The following is a 23,805-nucleotide window of genomic DNA, read 5'->3' as shown; positions in this document are numbered from 1 at the left end:
TATATCAAATCAATATTTCTAGATCGTTTGAAGATTCTTTTTTCTATTCAGATTGTTTCTATATTATTATTAGATTACCGTTTATATCTTTTATATATAATACTTTGTATTTTGTTAATATAAAACAGTTTTGTAATTTGTTGATGAGTAATGATTATTAAGATCTCATCAGATTACTGAGATCTTTCTCATTTCTCATGCATATATTTTCTATTTTATTTATTTTGTTCCTATAAAATAAATAATTTGTAATTGCATTTTCATGATGTGAGTTTTTGTTTGTTAGCCTGGACAACATTCACACTTAACCAGTAAATGACAGCAAGATTATTATCAGCATCAGCAAAAAGAGCATTAATATATCTTACATTAGAAAAGCAAAGAGACAAATTCCATTTTTATTTTATTAATGGATAAAATTGCAAAAACGAATCATAATTACAGTTCTCAAAACGAGCATGCACTGCACACTGGTCTAACTAGCATTTATTATATACTTTCAATAAAGACACCACTTAAAAAATGAAGAGAAGAAATAAATCAAAGAGTTGCTGGAAAAATTAAATGAGCTGTAAATCCTCCAGACGCTTCGTCTGTGTGTTTCAACATTTAGAGAATCAGCTTAAATGCAGAAGTGAAATGTGTGTATGGTACAAAAGCTCAGATGATGGAAATATAAACACAGGATTGTTCTGTTTGATCATTCTCAACACCGCTGCAGTTTTCCTTCTCTTCATTTATTTCTGCTGATCGTGAAGAGATTCTGACTGAACATCCATCAAGAGGAGCATTCAGAGAAGTGTGTGTCGTCATCAGAGTCACTCGACCTGCAACACACAAAATGAGCGCATTCATGCAAATACAGATACAAACACATGACAAAAATAAACATGAGCATTAATGTTTTACACTAAAATCCAGACCATCAGTTTCAGTGTTTAAAGACACTTACCAACTCTGAAAGAGAAGTCATTACTGTTATTTAGGAAGCAACTCTTAGATGTCAGAAGTAATGTTAGACTAACATTAGAAGAACATTAGAGTAATGTTGGGGAACAGAGTAACGTTAGACTAACATTAAGGGAATATTGGAGTAATGTTGGGGAACAGAGTAACGTTAGACTAACATAAGAAGAACATTGAAGTAATGTTGGGGAACAGAGTAACGTTAGACTAACATTAGACAAACATTGGAGTAATGTTGGGGAATAGAGTAACGTTAGACTAACATTAGACAAACATTGGAGTAATGTTGGGGAACAGAGTAACGTTAGACTAACATTAGAAGAACATTGAAGTAATTTACTAGAAAAGCATTGAAATACTAGAAAAAGCTGTTTCTGCTCAATTATGCTCCTTTCTGCAGACCAACAATGTTTTTGAAGTGTTTCAGTCAGGTTTCAGAGCTCATCACAGTACAGAAACTGCATTAGTGAAAATAACCAACGATTTACTCTTAGCTGCTGACCAAGGGTGCATCTCGCTATTAGTTCTACTCGATCTTAGTGCGGCATTTGACACCATTGACCATGGTATCCTTATTAATCGCTTAAAGTCTACAGGTGTCCAGGGACATGCCCTACAATGGTTTAAGTCATACTTATCTGACCGTTACCAGTTTGTAAATATAAATGGACAGCCTTCACAAATCAGCCCAGTAAAATACGGGGTGCCTCAAGGATCAGTTTTAGGCCCTTTACTGTTTACAATATACATGCTACCCCTGGGAGACATTATTAGAAGACATGGGATCAGCTTTCACTGCTATGCAGATGATACTCAATTATATATTTCAACTAAACCTGACGAGACGTCTAATCTGTCCAAGCTAACTGAGTGTATTAAAGATGTTAAAGACTGGATGACCAACAATTATCTTCTCTTAAACTCAGACAAAACAGAATTATTACTTATTGGGCCTAAATCCTGTACACAGCAGATCTCACAACTCGACCTACAATTAGAGGGATACAAAGTTAGCGTTAGCTCTACTATAAAAGATCTGGGTGTCATATTAGACAGCAATTTAACTTTTAAAAATCATATATCCCATGTCACAAAAACTGCTTTCTTTCATCTGAGAAATATCGCTAAGTTACGAAGTATGCTATCCATCTCAGATGCAGAAAAGCTAGTCCATGCTTTTATGACTTCTAGGCTGGACTACTGTAATGCTCTGTTTGCTGGCTGCCCAGCATCCTCTATTAACAAACTTCAATTAGTACAAAATGCAGCTGCCAGAGTTCTAACCAGGTCTAGAAAATTTGATCACATCACCCCAATTTTATCCTCCTTACACTGGCTGCCTGTTAAGTTTCGTATTGAATTTAAAATATTGCTTCTTACATATAAAGCTTTAAATAATCTAGCTCCTGCTTATCTAACCAATCTTCTGTCTCGCTACAATCCAACTCGCTCTTTAAGATCTCAAAACTCAGGGCTTCTGGTAGTACCTAGAATAGCAAAGTCGAGTAAAGGAGGTCGAGCCTTCTCATTTATAGCTCCTAAACTCTGGAATAGCCTTCCTGATAACGTCCGAGGCTCAGACACACTCTCCCAATTCAAAACTAGATTAAAGACCTATCTGTTCAGTAAAGCATACACTTAGTGCACCACTTAGGGGGCTTCCACACAGTTATAGTTATGCATCTTGCTGATATACACTATGAACAGCAGCTACGCTAATTATTTTCTTTATTCTCCATTTCCACCTGGGGATACTCTTCCCGAGGCCCTCAGACTATGCAGAGTCACTGATTCGATCCAAGACCAACGACGAGATGATCCCAAGGTTTCCATATCCTGGACCTGGCCGAATCCTGAACAACTACTGCGATGGTCATGGAAGAGTGGAGAACATGAGACTGTTTCCTATGACGCTCCAGAGACAGACGAGTCTTCGCTGAGGCCAGCTTCCAGCCTCCGCCACTGAGACTGCAGCTCTGCACAAGACGTTTGGCCAGCGGAGAAATTAAAATGGTCGTGCCCAACTGAGCCTGGTTTCTCTCAAGGTTTTTTTTCTTCACTTCCGCCTTTAGTGAAGTTTTTTTTTCCCTCTCCGCTGTCGCCACTGGCTTGCATGGTTCAGGATCTGTAGAGCTGCGCATCGTTGGATTTGCTCTTCAGTGTTTGGACTCTCAGTAGTGATTATTAAACCACACTGAACTGAGCTCAACTGAACTGAACTTAAACACTACAAACTGAACTACACTGTTCCTATTTACTGTGACCTTTTATGTGAAGCTGCTTTGACACAATCTACATTGTATAAGCGCTATACAAATAAAGGTGAATTGAATTGAATTGAATTGAATGTTGGGGAACAGAGTAACGTTAGACTAACATTAGACAAACATTGGAGTAATGTTGGGGAACAGAGTGACGTTAGACTAACATTAGAAGAACATTGAAGTAATGTTGGGGAACAGAGTAACGTTAGACTAACATTAGACAAACATTGGAGTAATGTTGGGGAACAGAGTAACGTTAGACTAACATTAGACAAACATTGGAGTAATGTTGGGGAACAGAGTAACGTTAGACTAACATTAGCATAACATTGGAGTAATGTTGGAGAACAGAGTAACGTTAGACTAACATTAGTGTAACATTGGAGTAATGTTGGAGAACAGAGTAACGTTAGACTAACATTAGACAAACATTGGAGTAATGTTGGGGAACAGAGTAACGTTAGACTAACATTAGCATAACATTGGAGTAATGTTGGAGAACAGAGTAATGTTAGACTAACATTAGTGTAACATTGGATTAATGTTGGAGAACAGAGTAACGTTAGACTAACATTAGACAAACATTGGAGTAATGTTGGGGAACAGAGTAACGTTAGACTAACATTAGCATAACATTGGAGTAATGTTGGAGAACAGAGTAATGTTAGACTAACATTAGTGTAACATTGGATTAATGTTGGAGAACAGAGTAACGTTAGACTAACATTCAAGAAACAAGACAAACTACATTAGAAATAAGGCAAAAACACAGAAATAAAAGCATTTGCGTGTGTGTGTGTGTGTGTGTGTGCACGCACCTGTGTGAGCAGCAGCACATCAGTTTTCCTCCTCCTGTGCTGCTGATGCTGTTGGTTTTCTCCACACTGAACTCTCCAGAATCTGGCAGATCTTTACACTGCAGGACGAATGCCTGAAGATCCGATACCGGCTCTCCATCCAGCTGCTGATGCTGAACACACAAAACCTTTAGTCAGTGGTTACAGGTATCCAACATTCTTCAAAATATCTCTCATATTCAACAGAAATCATAATGCCAGTAAATATTAATGATTGGGGTTAGGGCTGCACGATATCTGGAAAATCTAACAATGCATTTTTTTGGTATTCTGCGATCTAATTGCCATATGAATACAATTTTAGCAGATGATATTAATATCTCAATATGGGAAAAACTAGTAATTTTATATTGATTATGATGATTCAAATGATACCATTTCTTAAGCCTGAGTGCTTTTAAAGTCCTCATAGAGTCACAGCCCTCAAAATCACATCTAAATGATAAACTGTAACCCAGACTCCACACTGCATATTCTGCGAGGAGACGATTGTGAATGATCACACTGCGATATCCATGCTGAATTATCACTAAAATAAAGAAATTATTTGTAAAATTAAACGAAATTTATTAATCCGCAGATAATTTTTTTTTAATAAATTTTAAGTTGTCTAAATATAACCTCATTGCAATGTTCTGGCAATGTTACTTTGTAGTTGTTAAAAATAAAACCTAAAAGAAACATTCCTACTACATTAATTTCAACATTTCTTTCCTTGAAAAGTTACACTTCACAAACACAACTTCATTCTCGAACACTTTTCTTGAAATATATATTTTCCCACACAAATCTTCATTGTTTAAAGCGTTCAACACAAATAAACATGTTTTCTTTTTTGTAAAACAACTTTGTCCTCAAAATGCACTGAGTGTTGGAAATTTTATTGCTAATTTTCTTGAAATTTAAGGCATTTTATTAAACACTTCTGGAAACATAATTATTAAAATTTGAGTTTCAACATTTGGAATGCATTACATTTTGAGAATGAAGGGATTTTGTTTAATGGAATAAAAAATTATTTCAAGAAGAAAAAAAATTGCAATGTTGAGAACAAACAAAATGTCAAGAGTAAAGTTGTGTGCCAAAGAACAAAAGGTTAAATAAAAAATGTTGCCATAAAATGTTGAGAAAGCATCCAATTATGATAATAAAAGAAACCAAATGTTAAATTTCATCTTGAAACTATTTTTGTTCTTGAAATGTAAAGTTTTTATTTGTTGAAACAACATCATTCTCAAACTGTAATCTGTTTATTCTCAACACAGAAGTCCAACATTAATAACTGGTTTAATAAAGGCCAACAGAAATACTATTGCTGTGTGTTTTTGTTGCTTTATATGCCTGACCTTGATGGTGTCGTAGGTGTCTGTGATGAGTGTGATGAACAGACTGAGCACCATGTAGATGAACAGAGACACAAACGTGTAGAGATACAGACGACTGAAGAGCCAAACCACAAAACTCTTCTGCTGCATGTTCTTAAAGGTGGCGAACATGTCATCTCCGTTGATCAGAGAAAACAGACTCTCCGACACCGTGTTCAGAGTGCGGAACTGGAGTAATGTTGGGGAACAGAGTAACAGACTAACATTAGACGAACATTGGAGTAATGTTGGGGAACAGAGTAACGTTAGACTAACATTAGACGAACATTGGAGTAATGTTGGGGAACAGAGTAACGTTAGACTAACATTAGAAGAACATTGGAGTAATGTTGGGGAACAGAGTAACGTTAGACTAACATTAGAAGAACATTGGAGTATTGTTGGAGAACAGAGTAACGTTAGACTAACATTAGAAGAACATTGGAGTATTGTTGGTGAACAGAGTAACGTTAGAATAACATTAGACGAACATTGGAGTAATGTTGGGGAACAGAGTAACGTTAGACTAACATTAGAAGAACATTGGAGTATTGTTGGAGAACAGAGTAACGTTAGACTAACATTAGACAAACATTAGAGTAATGTTGGGGAACAGAGTAACGTTAGACTAACATTAGCATAACATTGGAGTAATGTTGGAGAACAGAGTAACGTTAGACTAACATTAGACAAACATTGGAGTAATGTCAGGGAACAGAGTAATGTTAAACTAACATTAGACGAACATTGGAGTAATGTTGGGGAACAGTAACATTAGACTAACATTAGACAAACATTGGAGTAATGTCAGGGAACAGAGTAACGTTAGACTAACATTAGACAAACATTGGAGTAATGTCAGGGAACAGAGTAACGTTAGACTAACATTAGACAAACATTGGAGTAATGTCAGGGAACAGAGTAACGTTAGACTAACATTAGACAAACATTGGAGTAATGTTGGGGAACAGAGTAACGTTAGACTAACATTAGAAGAACATTGGAGTATTGTTGGAGAACAGAGTAACGTTAGACTAACATTAGACGAACATTGGAGTAATGTTGGGGAACAGAGTAACGTTAGACTAACATTAGAAGAACATTGGAGTATTGTTGGAGAACAGAGTAACGTTAGACTAACATTAGACGAACATTGGAGTAATGTTGGGGAACAGAGTAACGTTAGACTAACATTAGACGAACATTGGAGTAATGTTGGGGAACAGAGTAACGTTAGACTAACATTAGACGAACATTGGAGTAATGTTGGGGAACAGAGTAACGTTAGACTAACATTAGACAAACATTGGAGTAATGTTGGGAAACAGAGTAACGTTAGACTAACATTAGAAGAACATTGGAGTATTGTTGGAGAACAGAGTAACGTTAGACTAACATTAGTGTAACATTGGAGTAATGTTGGGGAACAGAGTAACGTTAGACTAACATAAGCGTAACATTGGAGTATTGTTGGAGAACAGAGTAACGTTAGACTAACATTAGACGAACATTGGAGTAATGTTAGAGAACAGAGTAACGTTAGACTAACATTAGACGAACATTGGAGTAATGTTGGGGAACAGAGTAACGTTAGACTAACATTAGACGAACATTGGAGTAATGTTGGGGAACAGAGTAACGTTAGACTAACATTAGACGAACATTGGAGTAATGTTGGGGAACAGAGTAACGTTAGACTAACATTAGACGAACATTGGAGTAATGTTGGGGAACAGAGTAACGTTAGACTAACATTAGACAAACATTGGAGTAATGTTGGGGAACAGAGTAACGTTAGACTAACATTAGACAAACATTGGAGTATTGTTGGAGAACAGAGTAACGTTAGACTAACATTAGTGTAACATTGGAGTAATGTTGGGGAACAGAGTAACGTTAGACTAACATTAGCGTAACATTGGAGTATTGTTGGAGAACAGAGTAACGTTAGACTAACATTAGACGAACATTGGAGTATTGTTGGAGAACAGAGTAACGTTAGACTAACATTAGACAAACATTGGAGTAATGTTGGGGAACAGAGCAACGTTAGACTAACATTAGACAAACATTGGAGTAATGTTGGGGAACAGAGTAACGTTAGACTAACATTAGACAAACATTGGAGTAATGTTGGGGAACAGAGTAACGTTAGACTAACATTAGACAAACATTGGAGTATTGTTGGAGAACAGAGTAACGTTAGACTAACATTAGTGTAACATTGGAGTAATGTTGGGGAACAGAGTAACGTTAGACTAACATTAGCGTAACATTGGAGTATTGTTGGAGAACAGAGTAACGTTAGACTAACATTAGACGAACATTGGAGTAATGTTGGAGAACAGAGTAACGTTAGACTAACATTAGACAAACATTGGAGTAATGTCAGGGAACAGAGTACTGTTAAACTAACATTAGACGAACATTGGAGTAATGTTGGGGAACAGTAACGTTAGACTAACATTAGACAAACATTGGAGTAATGTTGGGGAACAGAGTAACGTTAGACTAACATTAGACAAACATTGGAGTAATGTCAGGGAACAGAGTAACGTTAGACTAACATTAGACAAACATTGGAGTAATGTCAGGGAACAGAGTAACGTTAGACTAACATTAGACAAACATTGGAGTAATGTCAGGGAACAGAGTAACGTTAGACTAACATTAGACAAACATTGGAGTAATGTCAGGGAACAGAGTAATGTTAAACTAACATTAGACAAACATTGGAGTAATTTTGGGGAACAGAGTAACGTTAGACTAACATTAGATGAACATTGAAGTAATGTTGGGGAACAGAGTAACGTTAGACTAACATTATAAGAACATTGGAGTATTGTTGGAGAACAGAGTAACGTTAGACTAACATTAGACAAACATTGGAGTAATGTTGGGGAACAGAGCAACGTTAGACTAACATTAGACAAACATTGGAGTAATGTTGGGGAACAGAGTAACGTTAGACTAACATTAGATGAACATTGAAGTAATGTTGGGGAACAGAGTAACGTTAGACTAACATAAGAAGAACATTGAAGTAATGTTGGGGAACAGAGTAACGTTAGACTAACATTAGACAAACATTGGAGTAATGTTGGGGAACAGAGTAACGTTAGACTAACATTAGACAAACATTGGAGTAATGTCAGGGAACAGAGTAATGTTAAACTAACATTAGACGAACATTGGAGTAATGTTGGGGAACAGAGTAACGTTAGACTAACATTAGATGAACATTGAAGTAATGTTGGGGAACAGAGTAACGTTAGCCTAACATTAGATGAACATTGGAGTAATGTTGGGGAACAGAGTAACGTTAGACTAACATTAGATGAACATTGAAGTAATGTTGGGGAACAGAGTAACTTTAGACTAACATTAGATGAACATTGGAGTAATGTTGGAGAATAGAGTATTGTAGGACTAACAGAAGGGAAACATTAGAGTAATGTTTTGGGAAGGTTATGATCAGGTTGTGAATGCGTGTACAGTGATTGACCTTGGTGTGGTAGGGGCCCAGAACAATCCAGCCGCAGAAACAGTAGCCCAGGTAGATCATCGCAGCGCAGCAGGTGAAGCGGATCACGTTCGGCAGAGCTACTCGCAGAGTGATGATGAGGATCTGAACAACACAACACACACACAACATAGACTGTTACACACACACAGAGGGCCACACACACACACACACACAGGGTTGCACACATTGAGGGCCACACAAACCCACACACATACAGAGGGCCACACACAGACAGACACACACACACTGTGTCAAAGTCTTAAGTAACACAAAGAGCTGGTCATTATTGTGTTGATCAGATGACTTCATTGATGCATTACATTAGTGTAGAGTAGTAAATGCAGGCCAATTGTGTTTATATACTGTCCACTCTATACACAATTTCTGAACTGTTTAACTGTGATTTAATAATGAGCGCAGGTTTTAAAGTTGTTTTAGAATGACACTGTGAAAAGCACAAACACACACACCCACACACACACACCCCTTTACTGAAGATAAACTCGGCGGCCACTTTATTAGGTACACCTGTCCAACTGCTCGTTAACACTAATGTCTAATCAGCCAATCACATGGCAGCAGCTCAATGCATTTAGGCATGTAGACATGGTCAAGACGATCTGCTGCAGGTAAAAAACAACAACACAATAGCACAATAGAGCACCTTTGGGATGTGGTGGAACGGGAGATTGGCATCATGGATGTGCAGCCGACAAATCTGCAGCAACTGTGTGATGCTATCATGTCAATATGGAGCAAAATCTCTGAGGAATATTTCCAGTAGCTTGTTGAATCTGACACCAAGGATTAAGGCAGTTCTGAAGGCAAAAGAGGGTCCGACCCGGTACTAGTAAGGTGTACCTAATAAAGTGGCCGCTGAGTGTATATTTGTATTGTAAAGCAAGAGAAACAGCAAGCGTACGTTGTATTTCTTCAGGTATCCCATGTAGCGCAGGACCCCAATCCAGACCAGCATTGTGCCGGTGCCAAGCAGAATACTGCACAGATCATAACTCGCCACCGCCTGAAAAACAACACAACAACACACATTAACCACTACATACACTCTACTCAACACAACAACAACAAATTAAACACCACAACAACACTTTGAACACAACACATATTCAAGACAACAACAAATTCTATACAACACACATTAAACACAACACACATTAAACAACACAGGACATTCTTCACAACTAGCATTAAACACGATTGTAAAGCCATTGAAAAGCAGTATAGGAATGAAGATGAGCTGAATATACAGGTGTGTGCTGTGAGGTGTCGCTCTTAAAGGGCCAGCGCACCTTCAGCTGGATGATGATCTTCAGTATTGATCCGCTGATGGTCAGAACATCACTGACGATGATGAGCAGATACCAACCGTTAATGAACTCCAGACGCTCAGACAGAGACACACACTTCCTGTAGCGACGCATCGAGAACTCGCTGTATTCCTGAACACACACACACGACAAAACTCATGCACTACAACACACATCTACAATTCAACACACATCTACAATTCAACACACATCTACAAGATAATTTAAGAGCTGCATGCAAATGTCTTAGCACTGGAAAACTGCACACAGCATGCTTTAGTATTTATATAAATAATGAGAATTTTAATATGCATTTATGCAAATGTATTTGCACTGTAAAACCGCACACAGCATGCATAATCATTTAAATAATGATATTTTCCATATGCATTTATCCAAATGTCCATGCACTGTAAAACTGCATATATTATTATTCATTTAATTAATGATAACTGTAGTATGCATATATGCAAATGTCCATACATGCACTGTAAAACTGCACACAGCATGCCTTATTATTCATTTAAACGATGATATTTTCCATATGCATTTATGCAAATGTCCACACACTATAAAACTGAACACGGCACCATTTATTATTTATTTAAATAATGAGACTTCCCATATGCAAATCAATTAGGAGGAGTATAAATCTAACTTACTCAGTTAACGGACATGGTTAAATGGTAAAACTAGTTTAAGACTAAATGATTTATTTTCTCTTTGTCATGATGACAGTAAATAATATTAGACTAGATATTCTTCAAGACACTAGTATTCAGCTTAAAGTGACATTTAAAGGCTTCACTAGGGTAATTAGGGTAAAGTTAGGGTAATTAGGCAAGTCATTGTGTAACAGTGGTTTGTTCTGGAGACAATCCAACACTAATATTGCTGAAGGGGCTAATAATATTGAGCTTAAAATGGCTTTAAAACATGCTTTTATGTCAGTCAAACTAAAATAATAATAATAATAATAATAATAATAATAAGAAGAAGAAGAAGAAGAAGAAACATTGTGAAAGTTGTGTTGCTCTGCTCAACAGCACTATAGAAATATTAGAAAAAAGTGAATTTCACTAAACTGGTCTTCAACGGTATGGGACGAACACATTTGATATATTGATGATAGACACATGCATAAAGCTGGTTGATGTGCATTAATAAAGCATTCAGTTTTTCACTATTTCAATTATGAAGTGCAAATATATGGATTTAATCCATTAAAGGCCATTAAAAAGTGTGAGCTGTAGTCAAAGACCGTGTCAGCAACATCACATGAGCAGCAGCAAAGCTTCAGGAGACTTCTATGGGCAGATTTAGTCACTCCTGCTGCATGTCTGAATAACTGAGCTGTAGATGGAGCAGTAACTCAGTGTGTTGTGTGTGTGATAGTGAGAGTGTGTGTTTGTGGTCATCTGAGTGTGTGTGTGTGTGTGTGTGTGTGTGTGTGTGTGTGTGTGTGTGTGCGTGCTGACCTTCTGCAGCAGGACTCCGGCCTTCACTGAGCGAATGCAGAGCAGTAAAGATGTGGAGAGGATCAGAATCACCACAACGTCAAACAGAACCATCATATACATGTTCCTCGCTGCTACACACACACAAAAACACACACACACACACACACACACACACACACACACACACACACACACACACACACACACACACAACATTACAACCAGATCATCAACTTGTGCATTTCATCAAGGCAAATCCATTCATGCACTGCTCAGTATTAACCTTAATATTCTGATCACACACACCAAACTCATTCATTTATGTTTACATTTATAGTCTTGAAATGTACGCAGTGTTGCATACTGGATTAAGTTGGATTATGCCTAATTTGTAAATATAAACACCACAAAACATGCAACTATTGCATTTCTTAAAGGTGCAGTAAGTTTGACACCCAGTGGTTGAGCTAGGTATTGCACTCCTTGGACCAAAACACATTTTCGTGTTGCCAGATTGAAGTGAGTATCCCTGACTATCGATCCTTAAGGCTTATTTAAATCGTGTTCTAAATAAAAGCAGCAGCACTCGATATAAGGGATATTCTCCATATTAAAAGGAGTTTTTGTCCTAATCAACAGTTTCAGCTGAACAACAGAAAACTGACAATGCTCAGCTCAGGTGTTAAATAATGTGAGTCTGACAGGACATTTATCACCATATACTGAAAGCAGCAGCAGATAGTTCAGCTCAGATCTGGAGAATACAATAAAGCGTCTGAAACTGAACTCTAGAACTGAGACTCAGAGCAAAGCAACACATATCAGAGATTCAGCATCTACATTTACTCATGTTCAAGAGCTTTAATATGTATTCATTAGATTATAAAGCTGAGCGTTGTGCTGGAGTGCAGTGAGTGCACTATTCTGAGCTTCTGAATGGCTGGATTTACACTTCTGTGGTGTTTCGTCTGCTGTAAACAGCCCTAATGCTCATCACTGCGTATATCATCATGTAGAGTGTTGTTAGGACAATGTGACCTGCTCAGCTAATGTTTACGCTGGTAATATTTATATTATTAGCTCATTAATAACCTCATGTGGAACTCTGAATCTGCGTCTCATTTCAGAGTCTGCTTCTGTCCACCAGAGGTCACATTTCAGTCACAGACGCATGCTCTGAGAGTCTTCCTGACTGAATGAATGAATGAAATACGCTGTTTTCCACCATCTGGCAACCCGGGGTGCTGAAATATAATTGGCTAAACTGGCAGTGGGCGGGTTAAAGAGACCAAAACAAAGACAGCCGTTCCAGCACGTAACACACATGTTCACAGCAGAATATCTGACTTCAGCATTGTGTTTCAGATCAACAAGAATGTTCACTGAGCATGTTTCTGAATATCTGCTCACATATGATGCTGTTTTATGAAGCAGAAGAGTCTGACACTCACATACAGCAGCTTTAACGGGTATAATCAACCAAACCAATTAAATGTACTCACTACTTATTTATGAGTGGTTCCAAATCTTTATGAGTTTCGTTCTTCTGTTCAACACAAAAGGAGATATTTTGAAGAATGTTGGAAACCTGGAACCATTGACTTCTATAGTATGAAAAACAAAAACTATGGAAGGTTACAGATTCTCCAGCATTCTTCAAAATATCTTCTTTTGTGCTCAACAGAAGTGAAGGGGAGTAAATGATCGATTGTAAATGAAGATTGATTTTTGGGTGAACTGTGTCTTTAAAAATGTAAGAGTTTTACAGGATTAATTCTGGAAATGCGAACACAAGCACATTGATTGATGACAACAGTGTTAGTGCAGTGAAGAGTAGAGGATCATGGGAAACTCACAGGCTCCGGTCATGCTCCATTCACTGCACTCATAGATGTGCACTTCATTATCCAGATCCACCAGAATCCTGCCGCTGTGAGCCTTGTTGTCAAACTGGATCTAAAACACACACACACACACACACACACACACACTTTGAATATTCATGTGTTCCTCAAAGGAAAACCCTGCACATTTTCCAGCAGATTTCTTCCCTTTATACCCCAGACAGTAGTGTATAAATATGAGTGTATGAGCAACACTGTGCTGGAGGTCATGTGACGCACCATAATGTTGAAGACGTAACAGTCCGGCAGCTCGTGATACTCCACCGTCTCCAGGTTTATGGCTTTCAGAGTGAAATTCACCGTCACTGATAATAACCTGAACACACACACACACACACACACACACACACACACACACACACACACACACACACACACACACACACACACAATGCATCTGCAAAAACAGCGGAGGCAAACTCTGGGAATAATGTATTCTGTTTAATTATTTTAAATTAAATGACAGATACGAACTCTGATCTCTAATAATGCATCACAGAATATTTGTGACAAACCTCTCGAAGTGCAGAGTGAAGTTTAGCGGACTCTCAGAGAACGGATCCTGCGGGTAAATCAGAGAACACTCTGGAAAAAAAGAGGAGCAACAGAAGAAGGTTTAGGAGACCTCAAAAACACATTCAGAAGATTTCAGAAGCATTCAGAAGTCTTCAGCATATTTAAAAGCATTCAGATCCATTCAGAAGCATTTAGAAGTTCTCATAAGCGTTCAAAACAGTTCAGAAGTTTTCAGAACTATTCAGACGCATATTTAGAAGCAATCAGAACCATTTAGAAGTTTTCAGAAGCATTCAGAAGTGTTCAGCATTTAGAAGTGTTCAGATGCATATTTAGAAGCATTAAGAACCGTTCAGAATTTTAGAAGCATTCAAAACAGTTCAGAAGTCTTCAGAAGCATTCAGAAATTTCTTGAGGCAACAATTCAGAAGTGCATTCAGAAGCGCATTCAGTAGTTGTCAGAAGCACAGTTAAAAGCTTTCAGACATTTCAAAATTGTGCAGAAGTTTTCAGAAACAAATTTAGAAGTTCTCCAAAGCGCATTTACAAGCATTCAGAAGTGTTCAGCATATTTAAAAGCATTCAGATCCATTCAGGACCATTTAGAAGTTCTCATAAGCGTTCAAAACAGTTCAGAAGTGTTCAGAAGTGTTCAGACGCATATTTAGAAGCAATCAGAACCATTTAGAAGTTTTCAGAAGCATTCAGAAGTGTTCAGCATTTAGAAGTGTTCAGAAGTTTTCAGATGCATATTTAGAAGAATTAAGAACCGTTCAGAATTTTAGAAGCATTCAAAACAGTTCAGAAGTCTTCAGAAGCATTTAGAAGTGTTCAGAAGTGCCTTCAGAAGCATTCAGAAATTTCTTGAGGCAACAATTCAGAAGCGCATTCAGAAGTGCATTCAGTAGTTGTCAGAAGCACAGTTAAAAGCTTTCAGACATTTCAGAATTGTGCAGAAGTTTTCAGAAACAAATTTAGAAGTTCTCCAAAGCGCATTTACAAGCATTCAGAAGTGTTCAGTGGAGCATTCAGAAGTTTAGATGTTAGAAACGTTCAGAAGAACAGTTGATAAGCTCTTCACCTTGATCCACTCGGCTGTCGATGTCGAAGGTTTCGTTGGCCGGTGAGATGCTGCCGTTGTGGTAAAACTGCTGGCAGATGCAGAGCGGAGTGTAAACATCACCTTCCTGCTCATACTCATGATTGCCCACCGTTATACTCGGCAACATCAGAAACTGCAATGAGGGAGAACACCAAACTCAAATCTGTTTTCCCAAAGGTGACCCAATATGTCCATTCCACATGATCGCGAGATGTACCAGAAGTCTGATCTCCCTTCACTACAGTATATGAAGTTTCAGCTCAAAACAGCACACAAATAATGTTTAATAACTGCGAGTTTGTGTGTGCCTCTGACCTGCTGGACGATGTGTGTGATGTGTGTGTAGACGTCCAGCTGTGTGTAGATGGCGTATGTGTTTGTGTTGCTCTCGCTGTAGTTCTTGAGGAACAGATGCCTGAACGTCAGCAGATTCTCCTCCTTGAACTGAACCACCATCTGATTACTGAGACCAAACGACACCAGCTGCACACACACACACACACACAAAACACACACACTTCATTCTGTCGCATTTATGAGCCCTTTTCTTCATGGAGACCAAAAACATGAACACACAAGGTCAACATTTACTGGAACAGCTATACTTGGAGACGTTTTGTACAATTGTCCATTCCAAACACACACACAGAGGAAGAAACACATGCATGTACACAAACACAGTTGCACACACTTACTTATATACGTGTGTGTGTGTGTGTATTTGTGTGTGGAGCTCCTCCTCTCACCTGTACAGTGACGACGGCGATCTTGATGATCTGCAGGAAGAGTTTCCAGGGCTTCCTCTGCCGAGCTTTATATTTATCACAGGGGTTCATGAAGAAATACTTCAGTTTCCTCCTGAAGGCCTCCAGCGCGGGGTCCACATGAGCCTCACACTCTGACCAGTTCCCATTCGGGTCATTTATACACAGATAATCCCCACGGGAGTCCTCCATCACTAAACACACACACACACCATTATCTCATCGCTGAAGTAACACACTTAAAGTACACATCAAATCAAAACTGACCATACTGGGGTGCTTTAACCAAACAATGCCGTAACTCACGGCTGAACTATTATAGTACGATGCATCGTTTAGGAAAAGAATTCACATCAGAAAAGGCTTTAAGACCCAGCAGAACCCTGGTCTGACCACAGCTGATCAGTTTTGGCCAATGCAAACAATTATTTTTCCAACATCCAGCTGTGCGAGAGAAAACATCTGCCATGAAGCCATCTTTCACTACTGTATTGTTTTCAATTAGACAAAACATTTGACAAGTTCCTTTAGTTCTACATCTTGGACCTTATTCTTCAAAAGAAAACATGACCAATGAAAAAGAGTGAAACACCAAACGCAGCCCACGATAAAATCAATTTAAAGAATATTTTGGGTATTTATGAATATTACTATTTATTACTATTATTATTATTGTTATTGTTATTATTATTATTATTATTACTATGATTATTATTATTATTATTATTATTATCATTGTTGATATTATTGTTATTATTACTATTATTATTATTATTATTGTTGTTATTATTATTGTTGTTGTTATTATTATTATTATTATTATTATTATTATTATTATCGTTATTATTATTATTATTATTATTATTATTATTATTATTGTTGTTATTATTATTATTATTGTTATTATTATTATAATTATTATTATTATTACTTTTATTATTATTATTATTATTATTATTATTATTATTACTTTTATTATTATTATTATTATTATTATTACTTTTATTATTATTATTATTATTATTATCATTATTATTATTATTATTGTTGTTTTTACATTTTATTATTCAAATGGCCAAATTCTGAGGAAGGTTGAATGTGCTGGTCAGTTTGCCTGATAAATTAACAGACTACAGTTTTTAATTTAAAACTTTTTTCTAATGATTAATGATGTAATAAATTAGTATTTTTAAAATAAACCTGTCATATTTCTTTATTATAAATATTTAAGAAATGTTTTTGGTACATCAAAAATAGTGCATGAAATGTCACCTAAATTCAGTATTTTTATCTCATAATTAAATAGAAAAAGAAGCAAATTGCTGCAAAAAGGTCCACTTTTTTGAGAAAAAATAAAGAATCACCCGCTTCACCAGGCTGGATACGGAAATAAAGAATAAAGAAAATAAAACACGAGCAAAAAACAAGAGAAATCAAAACAAAAACAGAAGAATTCATTACCTGATCTGAGGAAAGGTATAATAGATTAAAAAATTGAGTGAAGAGGGCAAAAAAAAAAAAAGATAAGAGATTTAATCAAAATTATAAATAGCTCTAAATCAGCTACGTGTATATTGGACCCAATTCCAACAAAGTTACTGAAAGAATTGCTACCTGTTATAGGAGAACCTCTTCTTAACATTATCAACTCTTCATTATCTTTAGGCCATGTTCCAAATCCTTACAAGTTAGCTGTTATTAAACCTATTATTAAGAAACCACAACTGGAACCCAGCAACTGAGCTAATTATAGGCCTATTTCAAACCTTCCATTTATATCTAAAATACTAGAAAAAGTTGTTTCTGCTCAATTCTGCTCCTTTCTGCAGACCAACAATGTTTTTGAAGTGTTTCAGTCAGGTTTCAGAGCTCATCACAGTACAGAAACTGCATTAGTGAAAATAACCAACGATTTACTCTTAGCTGCTGACCAAGGGTGCATCTCGCTATTAGTTCTACTCGATCTTAGTGCGGCATTTGACACCATTGACCATGGTATCCTTATTAATCGCTTAAAGTCTACAGGTGTCCAGGGACATGCCCTACAATGGTTTAAGTCATACTTATCTGACCGTTACCAGTTTGTAAATATAAATGGACAGCCTTCACAAATCAGCCCAGTAAAATACGGGGTGCCTCAAGGATCAGTTTTAGGCCCTTTACTGTTTACAATATACATGCTACCCCTGGGAGACATTATTAGAAGACATGGGATCAGCTTTCACTTCTATGCAGATGATACTCAATTATATATTTCAACTAAACCTGACGAGACGTCTAATCTGTCCAAGCTAACTGAGTGTATTAAAGATGTTAAAGACTGGATGACCAACAATTATCTTCTCTTAAACTCAGACAAAACAGAATTATTACTTATTGGGCCTAAATCCTGTACACAGCAGATCTCACAACTCGACCTACAATTAGAGGGATACAAAGTTAGCGTTAGCTCTACTATAAAAGATCTGGGTGTCATATTAGACAGCAATTTAACTTTTAAAAATCATATTTCCCATGTCACAAAAACTGCTTTCTTTCATCTGAGAAATATCGCTAAGTTACGAAGTATGCTATCCATCTCAGATGCAGAAAAGCTAGTCCATGCTTTTATGACTTCTAGGCTGGACTACTGTAATGCACTGTTTGCTGGCTGCCCAGCATCCTCTATTAACAAACTTCAGCTAGTACAAAATGCAGCTGCCAGAGTTCTAACCAGGTCTAGAAAATTTGATCACATCACCCCAATTTTATCCTCCTTACACTGGCTGCCTGTTAAGTTTCGTATTGAATTTAAAATATTGCTTCTTACATATAAAGCTTTAAATAATCTAGCTCCTGTTTATCTAACCAATCTTCTGTCTCGCTACAATCCAACTCGCTCTTTAAGATCTCAAAACTCAGGGCTTCTGGTAGTACCTAGAATAGCAAAGTCGAGTAAAGGAGGTCGAGCCTTCTCATTTATAGCTCCTAAACTCTGGAATAGCCTTCCTGATAACGTCCGAGGCTCAGACACACTCTCCCAATTCAAAACTAGATTAAAGACCTATCTGTTCAGTAAAGCATACACTTAGTGCACCACTTGGGGGCTTCCACACAGGTTATGCATCTTGCTGATATACACTATGAACAGCAGCTACGCTAATTATTTTCTTTATTCTCCATTTCCACCTGGGGATACTCTTCCCGAGGCCCTCAGACTATGCAGAGTCACTGATTCGATCCAAGACCAACGACGAGATGATCCCAAGGTTTCCATATCCTGGACCTGGCCGAATCCTGAACAACTACTGCGATGGTCATGGAGGAGTGGAGAACATGAGACTGTTTCCTATGACGCTCCAGAGATAGACGAGTCTTCGCTGAGGCCAGCTTCCAGCCTCCGCCACTGAGACTGCAGCTCTGCACAAGACGTTTGGCCAGCGGAGAAATTAAAATGGTCGTGCCCAACTGAGCCTGGTTTCTCTCAAGGTTTTTTTTCTTCACTTCCGCCTTTAGTGAAGTTTTTTTTCCCTCTCCGCTGTCGCCACTGGCTTGCATGGTTCGGGATCTGTAGAGCTGCGCATCGTTGGATTTGCTCTTCAGTATTTGGACTCTCAGTAGTGATTATTAAACCACACTGAACTGAGCTCAACTGAACTGAACTTAAACACTACAAACTGAACTACACTGTTCCTATTTACTGTGACCCTTTATGTGAAGCTGCTTTGACACAATCTACATTGTCTAAGCGCTATACAAATAAAGGGGAATTGAATTGAATTGAATTAATCGAATAAACTGAAATCGTACACATTTAAATAAAACTACAAAAAAAATTAGCAATTTGATGATTTACATAAAAAATCTACATAAAACTAATTCCTGGGAGAAGATTTAGGCATTAAAATTACCAATGAGGACTGGGAAAAGTCTGTCAAGGTCATCAATACATATTCTATTAACTCCAGACATCAACTAATCTAATATAAAGTAGTACATCGGCATTATTCTAGGGTTAAGCTTAATAAACTCTACCCCTCCATTTCCTCTACATGTAACACATGTGAATCTGCGGAGGGCTCTTTAGGACATCTTTTTTGGTCATGCCCAAAACTTTTTGAGTTTTGGAGTGAAATGTTCAACTTCTACTCTGAGGCTTATTCTTGTGACCTCGCCCCTGATCCAGCAATCGGTTTTGGTTGGTCTGACTCACTTCGTGGGTTTACTCATCAAATTAAAAAAGCTAATAATATTGGAGGAACTGATGTAATAATGGTTTACAATCTTTTTTTTCTGTCTTATGTCTCCCCCCCCCCCCCTCCCCCCCCCCCGTTGCTTCTGTTTTGTCTTTATAATCGTTGTTGCTTTCTGCATCGCTCTGTGTTGCTATAAGAAAATAAAAATATAATATTCCAAAAAAATATCTACATAAAACAAGATAAAGTTTATTATAAAGCTGACATTAGAATTTGTATATAAAAAAATAAATATTAAAAGTTGGATGCACAGAAAAAATGAGTAGAATAACATTTGAGAAGACTTAATTATTTAAAATGTTAAGAGGATTTAAGATGATGTCAAGCGGGTCATCTCCGTGTGAAAAGGCTCGATTATTGTCTATCTGGTTTGTGTGAACAGATTAATCTAGATGTAAATAAATAGATCAGCTCTCAGGTTCACAGAGACGTGCAGTAATGCGGCTTTTCCACTTGATGAACTGATTCTGAAAGGTGTTTTTGATTAATTTCTTCACATTCCTGACTGTCACATGATAAAAATCAATCACGTGAAACAATCATACCTGCCCGGCATCCACATCAACCACAATAATACACAATAATACACACAAGACTGCGAGTAAGAGTGTTAAAATCAATTCAACTGAAAAATCACTCGCAAAACCCAAACATAGCGCCATTGATCACTGCATTCCCGACAGAAAACCTCAATATAAGCATGATATCTGAGTAGAAATTCAGAGTTTATTAGTAACTCACCAGCGGATAATTAGATCAGTTGTTTGTCAGTCAGTGGTGGTGTGTGTGTGTGTGATCAGACGAGCACATCTGAGTCCGCTTTCCTAACTAAAGTCCACAAATATCTGAAATCAATCCGAATTCAGGCGCATTTCAGCTGTGTTTCAGACCGACTGTCAGTCAGCAGGTGTGGGGGGCGGTGCTTCAGCTGACCAACGCTACGATTGGGCGTGCAATCCGTCAATCACGCGAATCTCCGCCTCTGAAACCAATGGCAACCTTCTGTGATGACGGAAGCTGATGTGTGGAAACAGTGGTCAGACGTTTATGTTTAGTTATAAGTTGACGTGTTTTTAATATATTATAACTACATAAACACTACAATGAAAGGTAAGGGATGGGAATTATACTGAGATTATTGTGGATATATCTAACACTGTTGTGTATGGTTGAGAATATATAATTTTATATCCGCGACAGTATTCTGTAACGTGAATGTACACAGTGATGTTTGGGCTTTTCAGTACAGTATACTTTGACTTGTAATGTACACAGCGTGGTAAAATAACTCTATAATCATCCAGTATCTTAACGTGGTATTAAACCATCAGCGTAATTTACTACAGTTTAACGATTAGGACTTTTAGCTAACTTAAAAATAAACCTTAAACTTTAAATCAGGATTGTGGAGAGATTTGGACTGATTTCTAAAGACTTTATACATGTCTTAAGGTTAAAGGATAAGAAATTTTATAATAATAAATAATAATAATCACGAATATTGTTATAAAAATAATAATAATAATAAAAATAAATATAAAAATAAGTTATATACTCACCGGCCACTTTATTAGGTACACCTCACTAGTACCATGCTGGATGCCCTGGCTTCTGGAAATATTCCTCAGAGATTTTGCTCCATATTGACATGATAGCATCACACAGTTGCTGCAGATTTGTTGGCTGCACATCCATGATGCCAATCTCCCGTTCCACCACATCCCAAAGGTGCCCTATTGGATTGAGCTCTGGGGACTGTGGAGGCCATTTGAGTACAGTGAACTCATTGTCATGTTCAAGAAACCAGTCTGAGATGATTGGTGCTTTATGACATGGTGCGTTATCCTGCTGGAAGTAGCCATCAGAAGATGGAGACACTGTGCTCATAAAGGGATGGACATGGTCAGCAACAATACTCAGGTAGGCTGTGGCGTTGACACCATGCTCAATTGGTACTAATGGACCCAAAGAAAATCTCCCCCACACCATTACACCACCACCAGCAGCCTGAACCGCTGATACAAGGCAGGATGATCCATGCTTTCATGTTGTTGAGGCCAGATTGTGAGCCGAGCATCCGAATGTGTCAGCAGAAATGGAGACTCATCAGACCAGGCAACGTTTCTCCAATCTTCTATTGTCCAGTTTTGGTGAGCCTGTGTGAATTGTAGCCTCAGTTTCCTGTTCTTAGCTGACAGGAGCGGCACCCGGTGTGGTCTTCTGCTGCTGTAGCCCATCCGCCTCAAGGTTGGACGTGTTGTGTGTTCAGAGATGCTCTTCTGCAGACCTCGGTTGTAACGAGTGCTTATTTGAGTTACTGTTGCCTTTCTATCAGCTGGAACCAGTCTGGCCATTCTCCTCTGACCTCTGGCATCAACAAGGCATTTGCGCCCACAGAACTGCCGCTCACTGGATATTTCCTCTTTGTCGGACCATTCTCTGTAAACCCTAGAGATGGTTGTGCGTGAAAATCCCAGTAGATCAGCAGTTTCTGAAATACTCAGAGCAGCCCGTCTGGCAGCAACAACCATGCCACGTTCAGCGTCTCTTAAATCCCCTTTCTTCCCCATTCTGATGCTCGCTTTGACCTGCAGCAGATCGTCTTGACCATGTCTACATGCCTAAATGCAGTGAGCTGCTGCCATGTGATTGGCTGATTAGACATCACTGTTAACCAGCAGTTGGACAGGTGTACCTAATAAAGTGGCCAGTGAGTGTAGATTTCTCATAAATCCCAGAGATTAAGCTGTTTGTCATGTAAAAATAAAAATAAATGTAAAATAATAAAAAATTAAGTTATACATTTGTTATACATTTGCCTAGAGATTAAATAGTTTGTTATTAAAATGAAAAGATGTAAAATAATAGCAATAATAAAAACAATTAAGTTTTATATTTCACACAGACACCTAGATATCAATTTTATAAAAAAAAGAAAATATAAAGTAATAATAACAACAATGTTATACATTTGTCACCAAAGCTAGAGATTAAACAGTTCGTCATATATAAAAGAAAAGATGTAAAATAATGATAATAATAAAAACAAAAAGGTTTTATATTTCACAAGAAACCTAGATATTAGCTCTCATTGTCATGTGAAAAAGGAAAAAGCTAATAACAATAAGGCTATACATTGTGCATGAAACCAGGTTAAGCTGTTTGTCATATCTCATCTGATCAGCAGATGTCGCCCTTGTATAAACATAAACTCATTTTTTTTAGATTAAATAGCTTTATATATTCACTTTTTACCCTAAATCTGTATTCAGTGCATCACAAAATGTGACTCAGAAGAAAAGTAATGATCACTAAAAATAGAGTATACTTAAAAGTACTATAATAATATGCTATTTCGAAACATTTGCACATATTTATACCTTTTTGTTGCTTTATTATCAAGAACCAGCATGTAGAGATTCATTTTACAGCTAAAGCACATTCCTTAACAGGAACGAGAAAAGAATAAATAAATAAATAAATAAAAGAGAGGAGAGGGTACAAATATATCATGCATAA

The 23,805-nt window shown here is 37.4% G+C and overlaps 1 protein-coding gene across 1 annotated transcript; it reads right to left on the bottom strand.

The window, feature by feature from the left end:
- Nucleotides 1–422: 422 nt before the first annotated feature.
- On the bottom strand, nt 423–21,166 carry mcoln3b (mucolipin TRP cation channel 3b). The gene is made up of 14 exons (XM_056449924.1): nt 21,028–21,166; nt 16,034–16,245; nt 15,603–15,770; nt 15,267–15,420; nt 14,185–14,254; nt 13,889–13,985; nt 13,622–13,721; nt 11,784–11,896; nt 10,288–10,437; nt 9,900–10,001; nt 8,957–9,109; nt 5,434–5,640; nt 4,049–4,200; nt 423–827 (listed from the first exon to the last, which is right to left on the bottom strand). Exons 2-14 carry the CDS (start codon nt 16,241–16,243, stop codon nt 779–781), a joined length of 1,725 nt encoding a protein of 574 aa, XP_056305899.1. The 5' UTR covers nt 16,244–16,245; nt 21,028–21,166; the 3' UTR covers nt 423–778.
- Between the last annotated feature and the right edge of the window lie 2,639 nt (nt 21,167–23,805).

Source organism: Danio aesculapii, chromosome 23 (assembly GCF_903798145.1).
Source record: "Danio aesculapii chromosome 23, fDanAes4.1, whole genome shotgun sequence".
NCBI classification, from domain to species: domain Eukaryota; kingdom Metazoa; phylum Chordata; class Actinopteri; order Cypriniformes; family Danionidae; genus Danio; species Danio aesculapii.
This window is presented reverse-complemented; position numbering and strand designations above follow the sequence as displayed.